General features: G+C 47.2%; 1 protein-coding gene across 1 annotated transcript; it reads left to right on the top strand.

Moving 5' to 3' along the window:
• The first annotated feature begins 5,992 nt into the window (after positions 1-5,992).
• On the top strand, positions 5,993-7,076 carry LOC144103322 (speckle-type POZ protein B-like). Its single transcript, XM_077636073.1, has 2 exons — positions 5,993-6,027; positions 6,566-7,076. Exons 1-2 carry the CDS (start codon positions 5,993-5,995, stop codon positions 7,074-7,076), a joined length of 546 nt encoding a protein of 181 aa, XP_077492199.1.
• The last annotated feature ends 7,596 nt before the right edge of the window (positions 7,077-14,672 follow it).

Genomic DNA, 14,672 nt, shown 5'->3' with positions numbered 1-14,672 from the left:
CGGCAGTGTCGAGATATGTGGCCAACTCGGGAGCAGTTAAAGCAGATGGGCCTGTCATCAGGTTTTCTCCATTCATCTGGATTGCGGCTGCGTCGAGGGTAGTATGCACGTTCAGAACCGAGCTCCGGGGACATGCGGCGAGCATATGGGGCACTAACTGAGCAAACAGGTTGAATCCCAAGATTGGCAAATTCTTTGCGAACGACAGCCTGTATAAGGGATACTGCTGGAGTACTGTCTGTTGCGGGTGGATGAAACGCAACGGGGGACATTGCCTCTACTTCTTGGCGCACAAGTCGTGTCAGGCTCTCAGATGTCGGCAGACGGCTCGGTGGAGTCGAGTCTACACAGGACGACGTCGCAGTCGTATTCGGCAACCGCGTGAACTGCGGAGAAATTCGGCGGCTCTTCGCTTGTTCGAACCGGCGGCATTCCTTGATGATTGCGTCAACCGTTCCGCAGTCCTTGTATACAAGAAGGTTAAAGGCGTCATCTGCGATGCCTTTGAGCACGTGACCTACTTTGTCGCACTCTGACATAGTGGCGTCGACTTTGATGCAGAGAGCTAATATGTCCTGAATGTATGATACATAGGACTCTGTGGACGTTTGTGCACGGCATGCGAGCTCCTTCTTCGCAGCGAGCTGACGCCCGAATGGCTTACCAAACAGGTCACAAAGCTTGCGCTTGCAGAGATCCCAGCTGGTGAGTTCATCCTCGTGGGTCTCGAACCATACCCTGGCAGTGCCCGTCAGGTAGAAGATGACGTTGGCCAACTTTAGGGTCGGGTCCCACCTGTTGTGTGTGCTCACGCGCTCGTACATTGCGAGCCAGTCCTCCACGTCGACGCCGTCCGTTCCGTTGAAGGTCCCAGGATCTCTCGGATGGGCAATGATGAACGCCGGGTTGGCGGACGCCGACGGAGCGGCCCCTTCGCTGGTCATGGTTGAAGAGCCGGCGAGCTGACGACCGCTGCGGAGTTCCGTGCTTGCTGTGGCTGTACCCGCACCTCACACCAATAATGTAACGTGAAGATGTGCACTCCAAAAGGGAAAAATATATTTACAGGGAAACAGCTTACAGCCACGCAGCCGAACAACCGGGCACGCGAAGCCCAGCCGCAGAAACGCACTTCGTCCTCTTCGCGTTCCAAGCGCGAGCGCACCAAGCACGAGCGTTCCAAGCACAAGCACAACCGTAGCAATATGTGCTGCCAACCATTTCTTGCACAGCCGCTTTTTGCACTGCTGACATTGGTTCTTTGAGTTTTCTTGCGCTCTTCACACTTCCCATGAGTTGCTGAGATGATGTAGTGGCCATCAGTTTTCCTATCCTTCCGCCTCGGTTTAACCTGAGGTCTTGGAAGCACAGTGATTCTCTGCTTGAGGTGCAGCAAGGACATGGCGACGTCCCTCCGATATGCTATGTGCTTCATGACGGCATCAGTTCTTTTGTGAAGCTCGCAGTAAAGGAGATATCCTGCGACGACAGCCATGTTAAGACCATTGCAAAAAAGGTTCCACTGCCGTTTTTTTCTTTGAAGCATTGGGCAATAACTTCCGAGGATGCGGTCGAGAACATCTACTCCCGCCATGCCCTCAATGTATTTTTTTCATCAAATATGGCTGACGAATGTCTACTTTTTTGTTTGCGCGTCCTGAGAAGCGTTTTGCAGTTCCGTGAGGCTCATGATCGAAGTGGCTTGACGAAACTGTGACGACTGCATTGTCTTTCCACCTGCATGTGTAGACCACACTGTCATATTTGTAGTATTAAGAACCTCTTTCCTCACTAGCGACGTCTTTCAAGCTCTTCAGTGGGAAACCACCGGTTTCTGTACCTCGTACAGTCCCCGTCGCTCGATTCCTCTTGTCAGCCAGTTTCGCCAGTGCACCGTGCGAATTGAAAAGGTTGTCAAACTAGACTACGTGCTATTACGGGGCGGTTAGGAGAGATGCCATAATGCTAACAATCCTCAGCCCGAGAGTTGTCTTCTCGTTCTTCTCATTTCTCGCGCAATATATTTCCATTGCGTAGAGGTGCCCATTCGAAGAGCTGATCATCCATATCTTATACCCAGATCGAATAGGTTTACCGCGAATTGACATTTTGTACGAATGGTGACCATAAAAGGCACCGTTGACTCCTCGATGCTGAGGAGTTCATGGAACACTCTAAACTGGCGGAAATATTTGAAGATTTTATCATAAAACGGCTGAATCTTGGCCATCTCCTCGCATGCTTTAAACCGAGTGTTGTCCACTACACGAAAAAACCTTTTGAGCTGCCGGAACCTACTGCGGGCCATAACTGTCGCGACTAAATTCACACAAAGGTCTTCTGCGGTCCTCCAATATGAGTCCTTAGATGGAACGGAGTGACACCCGCTCAAAAGTACGAGACCGAAAAACTGACCTATGTTCTCTCCTGTGACGTCCACCTCCTCCCTCTTTTGGAGTGCTTAGCTTGCAGCCAGTTGAGCCAGTGAACCAAGGTATTCTGGACAAATAATTTTGCTGAACAGCATGAATGGGCTCACGTCTGTTAGCAAAGGAAATGCCTCTAGCAACAACGGAGGATTCTGTCAGGGAAGTATTTTGCCGAACGTAGCACGGTCACCCCATAGTGCGCTAAGGGAGCGCTTTGGAGTTTTTGTTTATCCAGCCTTGTTTGCAGACTTGCGCTCTTTTCCAGCAGTCGACTGCCTCCACGTTGGTTTCTTTCGTCGTGTCTCAGGCGAATCAACGTCATCATCGCAGAACCGCATAACTAAAACGTGCCCGCAAACACCATTGGGAACAACTTCAGACGAATAAATTTCGTTCACGTGCTCCTCGTCAGTAATTTTGCAATCTTCATCAGCCGGTAGTTGGCATATAGACACACCTTCGCGTTCGTCAACGGGAAGGGTGAAGAAAACGTCAATTGCAGGCTCCATTTTGAGGAAGCGTTGTGCCGTGAACTGCAGCGAGAGTTATTGCGTTGAGAAGTATAGTAATCCATTATAAAACCAGCCGCGATGTCGTTTTCTACTCACATTCACAAGGATTGATGCGGTTATGCGCTGCAGTCGAATGCTGCTCCTTCTACGTGCCACGCAAAAACGCTGTCAAAATAATGCCAATTAAAGATAGTGTTCAACCTTGCGCCAAACGACACCTAGAGAGCGCCATCAAGTTGCCGAAAAAGAAGACACGGCGAAATGCATGTACGAGTGTACGCTGCTTTGGCACGTAAAACGCCAATGTTCCAAAAACGAAACATTCGCATAAGACAATAAAAAATGAAAACTAGAGTGTGTTAATTATTTTTTATTTTTGTACCTAGAAATTCTTAATTGCATGCCGATAGATTAGTTCAGCTTTGCTCATTGCAATATTATATTTCCTCGGGAATAATCCAAAAACGTATGGCGCTAACTGAACGCAAAATATGCCTGTTTGTTAGCATTCATGCAAAATTTCTAAATAGGTTGATAATAAAAATAATACTGCTATGTTTTCTACGATTATCACTGTGTATGAGAAAATAAAAAGAAAAACTGCGATAGATGGGGAGGAAAATAAAAAATCTGGATTCGTATGTTCCACTTTTAGAGCATTGACAAGTAAAAGGCTAAGCACACATCTAATCTAGTGCGAATAGATCAATCCATTGAAAAGGTTTGGGGTCAACCTTGCACATGTGAAAGTCTGCACTTAAACCTTATTGGAGCACGAAGCTTTTCCAGTTATCAAAATTAAACCGCTACTCAGTCTTCCAAATCATCAGTATTAAAACATCGCTTCAAAATATCCAAAGCCTGGTAGGCCTGAATCCAATGTGCAGGAATTTCTCAGCGGCGCCAAAAAGGTAAATGTATTTACCCTAATTGCGGATAGACAATGCTTGCTGACAGAAAAAAAATGTACAAGTGTCATTTTTTCGGCCCATGCTGAAGGCATACGCGCTGCGACGCAAAGCCGGCTTCTGAGCCCAGTTACAATATCCGTAGGTTATTCCTCAAGAAACAGTCGAGCGCTCCTTCGTAAACTCAGCAGAAAACATGCGCCAAGCAATCTTTCTTCAACCACTTCGTCAGGTTCTTCGCTTAGCAGGCGGTTTGCCTGAGTTGCTGTTGCAACCGAAGAGCACGCGGACAACGTCTCTCGACAGGTCGGCAGTGTTTTTATTAACCGCAGCCATGCGGCTCAACCGCTTCACTCCGGTGAGCACGGATATATTCGATGGCACGACTGCTCAACACGACTGCGTTGTGGCGGTTGGCGAGGATGAGTGCAGTCCCAGCATTCTCGACATCCCAGATTTCGATGAAGGGCTCTGCGCACATGTCTCGAAGGCCACGCAGGCAGTACTTGGCTGCTAAGAAGAACGAGTCTGCCATAGAAGCGAGGTTCGACGAGCGGCCGGTGTCGAAAAAGGAGACGGATATCCTGAATATGTAATAGACAACGTACGAAATCAAGACCTCGTCATGCTGCGCTTCCGGCATATTGTGGCTAAGTATGGCTTTAAACACAGGCCACCGGGAGGCCAGTATCGGATTGTTTCCGCGGTACGCACCTCCGCCGACCTTAATGGTGACATAGGCATGGTTTCCGCTGTCGAGTAGCCAGTGGGGTTCATTGGAAAGGGGGAAATCAGCTATGTCGCTGTTGTCGTTGTCACCTCTTCCAGGCACACTGAATTAGCCGCCAAAGAATGTCATCTAGCAGAGTATCACGAGGTTGCCTCGTTGGAAGAGTTGAAAACTATTGCCTTAAAGGGCGCTTGTGGGGATCAGTCTTCGAAAAATATAGCCCCTGTGTCATGTCTTTTGTGCGCTTCATCCACTTAAGCTATGAACCAACTTGCCCAAGAACGTGTTCTGCTACAAAGCCATAACCACTCAATCACCGCGGCGGGATTGTGAAAACTGTTGTCCCTGGTCGTTTTCTGTGCTACGGCGTGCACGATGTAGTATCCACCTTTCATGGATGGCAGGCATATACAGCGGAAAACGCCATTCTCACTGATCGGGGATATTTCATTGAACATTACGTTCCGAATGTAGCCTACATCTCTGAAGCGGCGACCCTTGCTCAGCTGGCGATCGCATCACATGCCGCATGATCGGAGATACTGAAGAAATTGCTCTTCGGTGGGCTCAGCAGCCTGCCTCGGACTTCGCACACAGCCACCAGTTAATCCTAGAAATCCTCCAGGTACCAGATGCTGCCCAGGACACGCCATCGTTGACAGATTTCTACAAAACGTGCTCCGCAGCGGCAATCACTCCGGCCGGGTTGGGCGCACAGTACCCTTCCAAAGAGCTTCCAGCGCTGTACGCGAGGTGGCAGCACAGGAACATGAAAAACGCGGATTGGCAGTGAGCGTCTGGAAGTTGTAAAGGAATACATCGACTTAGGGCAGCTAGCGACAGGTGATCCGGATCTTGAGAGGGAAATAACTAGAAAGATAAGAATGGGGGGAGCGCATTTGGCAGGTTCTCGCAGATCATGAATGGCAGTTTACCAATTTCCCTCAAGAGGAAAGTGTACAACAGCTGTATGTTTCCGGTACTCACCTACGGCGCCGAGACCTGGAGGCTAACGAAAGGAGTTCAGCTTAGTTAAGAACAACGCAGCGAGCCATGGAGAGAAAAATGTTAGGTGTAATTTAAAGAGACCGGAAATGGGCAGAGTGGGTGAGGGAACAAACGCGGGTTGATGACTTCCTAGTCGAAATCAAAAGGAATAAATGAGCTTAGACAGGGCAAGTAATGTGAAGGGAAGATAACCGCTGGGCGATAAGGGTAACGGAATGGATTATAAGAGAAAGTAAGCGTAGCAGGGGCGACAGAAGGTTAGGTGGGCAGATTAGGTTAAGTTTGCAGGCATAGGGTGGATGCAGCTGGCAAAGGACAGGGTTAATTGGAGAGACATGGGAGAGGCCTTTGGCCTGCAGTGGATGTAGTAATGCTGATGATGATGATGATGATTGCCCCGCCTGGATGAGCCTCTCGCAGCCGGGTCTTCCCAAGGGAAGGTAGTTCATGGTGAGTGGTTTTGCCGGCACGCGACCAGTACGGCTCCCGACAAGTTTCGAACATCTTCCTGAAACAGCGCCGCCATGTCCGTGGCAGAATACAGCTGCATCTCAGACCACAGAACTGAGGTACTTCCCTTCCGCTGGGTGGTGAAGGACGTGCGCCAGTTTTCGCACCATCAGGCGGGAAGCTCCATCCGAAGCTATTGCTTTCCGACACTAGTCCAGGAATCAGGGAATTGGCACCTTTCACTGAGCCTGAAGGTGGCATTTTGCGGCCAAGAATGTCTCTCTCTTTGCGTGGTTTGCACAGGTCTACATGATGTGCATGCGCAGGCTGCATTTTCCGTCGTCAGTGCAATTGAGCATTAGTAACATAAAGCTGATACTGGAGTTCGCTCCCTTTTATAGAATTCCAAGGGGTTTATTTTTCGAAGACTGATCCCACAAGCGCCCTTGAAGGCAATAGTTTTCAACTCTTCCAGGGATGCAACCTCGTGATACCCTGCTAGTTGACATTCTTTGGTGGCTAATTCAGTGTGCCTGGAAGAGGTGAGATCGACAACAGCGACATAGCTGATTTCCCACTTTCCAAAGAACCCCACTGGCTACTCGACAGCGGAAACCATGCCTATGTCACCATTAAGGTCGGCGGAGGCGCGTACCGCGGAAACAGTCCGATACTGGCCTCCCGGTGGCCTGTGTTTAAAGTCATACATAGCCACGATATGCTGGAAGCGCAGCATGACGAGGTCTTGATTTCGGACGTTGTCTATTACGTATTCAGGAAATCCGTCTCCTTTCTCGACACCGGCCGCTCGTCGAACCTCACTTCTATGGCAGACTCGTTCTTCTTAGCAGCCAAGTACTGCCTGCGTGGCCTTCGAGACATGTGCGCAGAGGCCTTCATCGAAATCTTGGATGTCGAGAATGCTGGGACTGCATTCATCCTCGCCGACCGCCACAACGCAGTCGTGTTGCGCAGTCGTGCCATCGAATATATCTGTGCTCACCGGAGTGAAGCGGTTGAGCCGCATGGCTGCGGTTAAGAAAAACACTGCCGACCTGTCGAGACACGTTGTCCGCGTGCTCTTCGGTTGTAACAGCAACTCAGGCAAACCGCCTGCTAAGCGAAGAACCTGACGAAGTGGTTGAAGAAAGATTGCTTGGCGCATGTTTTCTGCTGCGGTTACGAAGGAGCGCTCGACTGTTTCTTGAGGAATAACCTACGGATGTAGTAACTGGGCTCAGAAGGCGGCTTTGCGTCGCATCGCGTATGCCTTCAGCATGGGCCGAAAAAATGACACTTGTACATTTTTTTCTGTCAGCAAGCATTGTCTATCCGCAATTACAGCAATTACATTTACCTTTTTGGCGCCGCTGAGAAATTCCTACACATTGGATTCAGGCCTACCAGGCCTCGGATATTTTGAAGCGATGTTTTAATACTGATGACTTGGAAGACTCTGAGTAGCGGTTTAATTTTGATAACTGGAAAAGCTTCGTGCTCCAATAAGGTTTAAGTGCAGACTTTCACATGTGCAAGGTTGACCCCAAACCTTTTCAATGGATTGATCTATTCGCATTAGATTAGATGTGTGCTTAGCCTTTTACTTGTCAATGCTCTAAATGTGGAACACACGAATCCAGATTATTTATTTTCCTCCCCATCTATCGCAGTTTTTCTTTTTATTTTCTCATACTCACTGATACTCGTAGAAAACATAGCAGTATTATTTTTATTATCAACCTATTTAGAAATTTTGCATGAATGCTAACAAACAGGCATATTTTGCGTTCAGTTAGCGCCATACGTTTTTGGATTATTCCCGAGGAAATATAATATTGCAATGAGCAAAGCTGAACTAATCTATCGGCATGCAATAAATATTTCTAGGCACAAAAATAATAAATAATAAACACACTCTAGTTTTCATTTTTTATTGTCTTATGCGAATGTTTCGTTTTTGGAACATTGGCGTTTTACGTGCCAAAGCAGCGTACACTCGTACATGCATTTCGCCGTGTCTTTTTTTCCGGTAACTTGATGGCGCTCTCTAGGTGTCGTTTGGCGCAAGGTTGAACCCTATCTTTAATTGGCATTATTTTGACAGCGTTTTTGCGTGGCACGCAGAAGGAGCAGCATTCGACTGCAGCGCATAACCGCATCAATCCTTGTGAATGTGAGTACAAAACGACATCGCGGCTGATTTTATAATGTATTACTATACTTCTCAACGCAATAACTCTCGTTGCGGTTCACGGCACAACGCTTCCTCAAAATGGAGCCTGCAATTGACCTTTTCTTCACCCTTCCCGTTGACGAATGCGAAGGTGTGTCTATATGCCACCTACCGGCTGATGAAGATTGAAAAATTACTGACTAGGAGCACGTGAACGAAATTGACTCGTCTGAAGTTGTTCCCAATGGTGTTTGCGGGCACGTTTTAGTTATGCGGTGCTGCGATGATGACGTTGATTCGCCTGAGACACGACGAAAGAAACCAGCGTGGAGGCAGTCGACTGCTGGAAAAGAGCGCAAGTCTGCAAACAAGGCTGGATAAACAAAAACTCCAAAGCGCTCCCTTAGCGCACTATGGGGTGACCGTGCTACGTTCGACAAAATACTTCCCTGACAGAATCCTCCGTTGTTGCTAGAGGCATTTCCTTTGCTAACAGACGTGAGCCCATTCATGCTGTTCAGCAAAATTATTTGTCCAGAATACCTTGGTTCACTGGCTCAACTGGCTGCAAGCTAAGCACTCCAAAAGAGGGAGGAGGTGGACGTCACAGGAGAGAACATAGGTCAGTTTTTCGGTCTCGTACTTTTGAGCGGGTGTCACTCCGTTCCATCTAAGGACTCATATTGGAGGACCGCAGAAGACCTTTGTGTGAATTTAGTCGCGACAGTGATGGCCCGCAGTAGGTTCCGGCAGCTCAAAAGGTTTTTTCGTGTAATGGACAACACTCGGTTTAAAGCATGCGAGGAGATGGCCAAGATTCAGCCGTTTTATGATAAAATCTTCAAATATTTCCGCCAGTTTGGAGTGTTCCATGAAATCCTCAGCATCGAGGAGTCAACGGTGCCTTTTATGGTCACCATTCGTGCAAAATGTCAATTCGCGGTAAACCTATTCGATCTGGGTATAAGAAATGGATGAGTTGCTCTTCGCATGGGTACCTCTACGCAAAGGAAATATATTGCGCGAGAAATGAGAAGAACGAGAAGACAACTCTCGGGCTGAGGATTGTTAGCATTATGGCATCTCTCCTAACCGCCCCGTAATAGCACGTAGTCTAGTTTGACAACCTTTTCAATTCGCACGGTGCCCTGGCGAAACTGGCTGACAAGAGGATTCGAGTGACGGGGACTGTACGAGGTACAGAAACCGGTGGTTCCCACTGAAGAGCTTGAAAGACGTCGGTAGAGAGGAAAGAGGTTCTTTCCACTACAAATATGACAGTGTGGTCTACACATGCAGGTAAAAAGACAATGCAGTCGTCATAGTTTCTTCAAGCCACCTCGACCATGAGCCTCTTGGAACTGCAAAACGCTTCTCAGGGCGCGCAAACAAAAAGGTAGACATTCGTCAACCATATTTTCTGAAAAAAATACATTGAGGGCATGGCGCAAGTAGATGTTCTCGACCGCATCCGCGGAAGTTATCGCCCAAGGCTTCGAAGAAAAAAACGGCGGTGGAACCTTTTCTGCAATGGTCTTAACATGGCTGTCGTGGCAGAATATCTCCTTTACTGCGAGCTTCACAAAAGAACTAATGCCGCCATGAAGCACATAGCATATCGGAGGGACGTCGCCATGTCCTTGCTGCACCTCAAGCAGTGAATCACTGTGCGGCCAAGACCTCGGGTTAATCCGAGACGGAAGGATAGGAAAACTGATGGCCACTACATCATCTCAGCAACTCATGGGAAGTGTGAAGAGTGCAAGAAAAACACAAAGAACCAATGTCAGCAGTGCAAAAAGCGGCTGTGCAAGAAATGGTTGGCAACACATACCATGGCTTCTGAAGTGTTACCTACCTACGGCATGTAGGATGAAAAAAAGAAATTTTCGCAAGCTTTGTTATAAACATTTATAATTTTGAAAATCATCGTATGAAGCTAATAATTATTCCTCTGTTAACACGAGTAAGCAATCCCCATTTAACACTCAATAAAAGTTGTTCCAGACGATATTTGTGTTTTTCATATCGTAAACGCCAATGTTCTAAAAATGGAACATGTGAAAAAACCTACTAAATCTTTGTGAACGCGGCTGCATTACACCATAGTTAATTTAGAAGAGTAAGGAAAATTAGCGGCATCAATTTTCGTTTTTGACTACTGCTTCATTATGCGACGCTTAAAAGGTTAACTGAGACGGTAGCCAAGGAGTTCCATGAAGCTTATTAGAATAGATTGCTCGGAGGTATTTCGTTGCTGCAGTGAATAATGGTTTAGAAATAAATGGAAAATTTTGCTCCAGCATTTGACAGAACTCCCAATTCATAAATAGACAACTGTGCTTATTTTTAGCACCAATGGCGAATAAAACGCATTCCCACATAATGACCCACTCACAAAATAGAACTAAAACTTCGTGAATTTAAACTGCTAAGGAATAAAACTAGTGCAGTAATTTCCCTGTTTGGTCGGCAGACCCACATATTGGTATGGTTTGAGGTCAGTTATTTTGGGTACATTTGGATAGGCTAGATTGCACGATAGGAATATGGATGGCTCAGAGAGGCGGACATGCCTGATTGGTGTGTAAAGCAGGACGCATTGCTGATGGATAGGATAGCAACTCTTGTACAGTGGGAGACAAAAATCTCCGAACCGTATGATGCGCATACGAGGCCCATTGTTTAAATATTAGCGCTGGTTTGGATACCACACTTGTGGAGATGAAAGTCACTACTTTCGCCTGCACAAGTGTGGAGTCTCTCCACCTGTTAATAATATACGTATCGGCATCGTCTGTGGACCAAGAGGTCGAGGCACTTTTGTCCTCGACCGCATATCTCTTACCGCAGTCCGTCTTCAGAGAAGGCCTACCCAAATTGCAGAGCTGCATTTAAGCATTCAGTGCGAGCGTTTTCTTGAGCTTCGACACTTCGAACGCCCTCTTCACTTTTCCCCGTTTAAGGCATAGATGGATTCTGGCCGTAATCACTGAGATTTTGCAATTTCACTTCATTCTTTGCTCTCCGTGCAAATCACTGGCGTACCAAACGGCGCCAATCTAGAATGCCCTTCTGGTTTCTGTCCATCATTTGACTGCTTTTCGGAGTGAGAGAGAGAGTGTTTATTGACGGGAAAGGCAGAGAGGTTGGCCGGAAAAATGAACATCTGGCCTTCTACTCTGCACTTGGGAAAGTGAAGAAGGAAAAAAACAAATTAAAGATTGGGGATGATGTTGATGTGAGAAGGCGGATGAAAAAAGACACGGCACACTTTCTAACGTTGCAAACGCGAGTCAAGGCTCGTGTCACCTAAAAAGCGTGAGGGCGTTCGCGTTGCCTGCAGTGTTTTCGTTCTATCTTGCTAAACGCAGAGGATCAAATCCTCTGAGAGGAGCTTGGTGTCAAAAGACTTCAAAGTAGATGCTAGCATGAGTCTTTCTCGTGCACACGTGGGGCACTCCACAAAAACATGCTCCACAGTCTCTAGCACGCCACATGTGGAACAGTCCGGGGAGTCCGCTTGTCCAATTAAGGTCAAGTATTTGCGCGTGAAGGCGACGTTCAGACGCAACGTATGTGTTATGCCTAGGGTAGGGCGTAATGTTCCGCGAGGAACAAAAAAACGCCATCGACGCATCTTGCCGGTTAAGGTGGATGTATCGGGTGTCTGGCAGGGTCCAATATCTAGCCGTCGCACTCCTCATAGACCACGAAAGGAGACAAGTGGTGTCCGGTCCGGAGAATGGCACAGCTTTGCGCAGGCCACTGCTGAAGACGCTTCTTGCATCAGCGTCGGCGTGTTGAGGTATAGGCGTAATCTGCTAAAATGCATAAACGCAGTTCCTGCAGTAAAATATTTAGAATTTTATATTATAGGCAATACAGCATCAGCAACAGTAAACAGCATAGCAATCTCTACTGCAGTGTATGTATTATTAATGGTAGATTGCTTATGCATAGTGCTGCGCATCATCGTATTTGGTTAATGCTGTACACCCAACTATCCTCTCTGGAGTAGCATGCCAGACCGGCTACCAGGGAGAACTCTCCTGTTTCATTAAAGTCCCTCCTCCTCCTCCTCCTCCTCCTCCTCCTCCTCCTCCTCCTCCTCCTCCTCCTCCTCCTCCTCCTCCTCCTCCTCCTCCTCCTCCCTGTTTATCCTCAAGAATGGACTATTTGCCACTTCAGTGAAAACCACACAAAGTTGCAATTATTAATACACTTTTACTTTTAATCTAAATGCGTGCCCCAAGCGAGGCATTATAGAAGGGGTGCGGATAACAACGGCAAAAACATACTTTATATATGGCTTACATTGATGGACAATAGTTTTCACAGGTTAATGTGCTTCGTGGATGGCGGATTTGACAAGTCGAAGACGGGCAATTGTCGCCGTTTTAGTCGGAAGGCTATTCCAGCCATGGACAGTCTGCAAGAAAACCAATTGCCGGCTTGTTGGATTATGGACACGTGTGTAACCAGCGCTTGATTAGTTATGCGGGAAATGACAAGACAGCGCATGCAGAATTTTTTAGGCGCAGGAATGTTTCGCGAAAACATTGAAATAAGCAGAGACATGCCATGTTACTAAGCTGCATAAGTGCAATTAAATTTAATGAATACTTTAACCCTTATATAATAGAAATATAATGGTGAGATTAGATGAATCGGGCAGCAGGATTCTCGACTGGCTCAATGGTACTGAGCAGGTTAGTCGGATGGGGATACCAAGCGGAGTTGGCATGTAAGATTTATGGTCAGACGAACGTCTTTTAGACCAGTTGTTTAATAGAACTCGGTTCTACAGCGAGACCGGTGTAAACGTATCCAAGCTCATTGCTTGCACAGTTATGTGCCAGCCATGGTCGCTAAAAGATCGCGGGAATCGTGGACGCGTACAATTTTTACAGAGACATTCCATATTTGAAAAGGCAGAAACAACGAACAATGAAAACGGTTGGTTTGCTTCTCCTCACAAAACCTTTTTGCTAGGAAAAGCCGGAGTCTGTATGTGTTAACGGCAAACGATGACAGTGCAAATGTCATGTGATCATCTCATAAACGCTACTTTACGACATGCATAGTTTGATGCTCCCGGACCGTAACCAGAGAATCTTTTGCGAAGCGTCATTCAGTTTTCAACAGTGGGATGGCCACCACGGTATCTGTTTTCTATCCGCTTGATGACCGCTTAGTATTCGCGGATTGCTTTCATGAGCCCTCTCGAGGTGATGTCAGGCCTCCTGGGCGAACTCTATAAACATGTAACAGACTGGTGTGTTGTTTCTCTGTAAAAAGCTAATTTCAGCCACCAAGGTGCTTATAAGCTATCCATTGGCATTTGAAATATCGAATTATTGATTTATCGAAATATTTCGTTGTTACCCAAGAGTTAGTTACATCCGCGTTCGACTTTGTTAAGTGTTGATTTTTATTTTGCCCACTCGAGGTGATTGGTGTCCTGTTCGGAATGTTGAAAAATCCTTGTTTCTGTGTAATCATACATGTATTCTTAAACGTAATCTGTGGATTACACCCTGTTGCATGCATAATCCAAAGATTACGTCGCCTGCATACGCAAATACCAGCACTTAATAGAACAAGCGGACTCTCCGGACTGTAACACATGTGGCGTGCTAGAGACTATAGAACGTGTTTTAGGGGCGTGTCCAGCATATGCACATGAAGGAATCATGCTCGCATGTGTTTTGAAACCTGTGGACACAAGGTCCTCCTCGGAGGATTTGATCCTCGGCGCTGGGCCAGATAGTTCAGAAACTGTACAGGCAAGGCGAGCGAACTCACGCTTTTTAAGCGACACGGACCTGGCATCGCGTTCGCGATCTTAGGAAGTGTGCTTATGTTTTTTAGTGTATTTCATCATCTGCCTGCTCCCATCATGATCGTCCTTCATCGTGACCTTCTTTTTTCTCCTCTTCCCATTCCCCTGTGCAGAGTAGCAGACCAGACATTTATTTTTAAGTCCAACCTCTCTCCCTTTCTAGTCGATAAACTCTCCCTCTCTCTCTTTCTCTTGAACAAAGGACCCTTTCGCACATATTGTATTCCACTCTCCTCGCGAGGGTTTGCGCTTTGCGCGCGTGCGCTGGTTTCTTTGATGAGATCTCACGGTATTTATATTTTTGCATTTTACAGATCACGGTGCTCAGCTAAACCAAAGTGTTGCTGAGGACCATGCAAATCTCACAGGCGCAGAACACGACCACCGGTACAGAACTGATGGCAAGTTGCAACAGCACCGGGGACCACTGCAAGACTTGGGGGGATTCGAGCACATCCGTGGAATTGCTCGTGAACCAAGACAACCAGGGGATAGAGTACGACTACCGCGGCAACCCTGCGGTGGGAACTGTTGGCGCTGTTCTTTTCGGCATCATTGTCATCGTGGGATTAGTCGGTAACGCCGTCGTCGTCCTCGTCGGGATTTGCAAAGGTCAA

This window comes from Amblyomma americanum, chromosome 9, assembly GCF_052857255.1.
Source record: "Amblyomma americanum isolate KBUSLIRL-KWMA chromosome 9, ASM5285725v1, whole genome shotgun sequence".
Taxonomy (NCBI): domain Eukaryota; kingdom Metazoa; phylum Arthropoda; class Arachnida; order Ixodida; family Ixodidae; genus Amblyomma; species Amblyomma americanum.
The sequence above is the reverse complement of the archived record's forward strand: the minus strand, read 5'-3'. Positions and strand labels throughout refer to the sequence as shown.

Bases quoted from the DNA above. Each gene is read 5' to 3' on its own strand.
- LOC144103322 (XM_077636073.1), top strand. From the start codon at position 5,993: ATGAGCCTCTCGCAGCCGGGTCTTCCCAAGGGAAG. The intron at 6,028-6,565 runs GTAGTTCATGGT...TGGCTAATTCAG, and splicing joins CCGGGTCTTCCCAAGGGAAG to TGTGCCTGGAAGAGGTGAGA.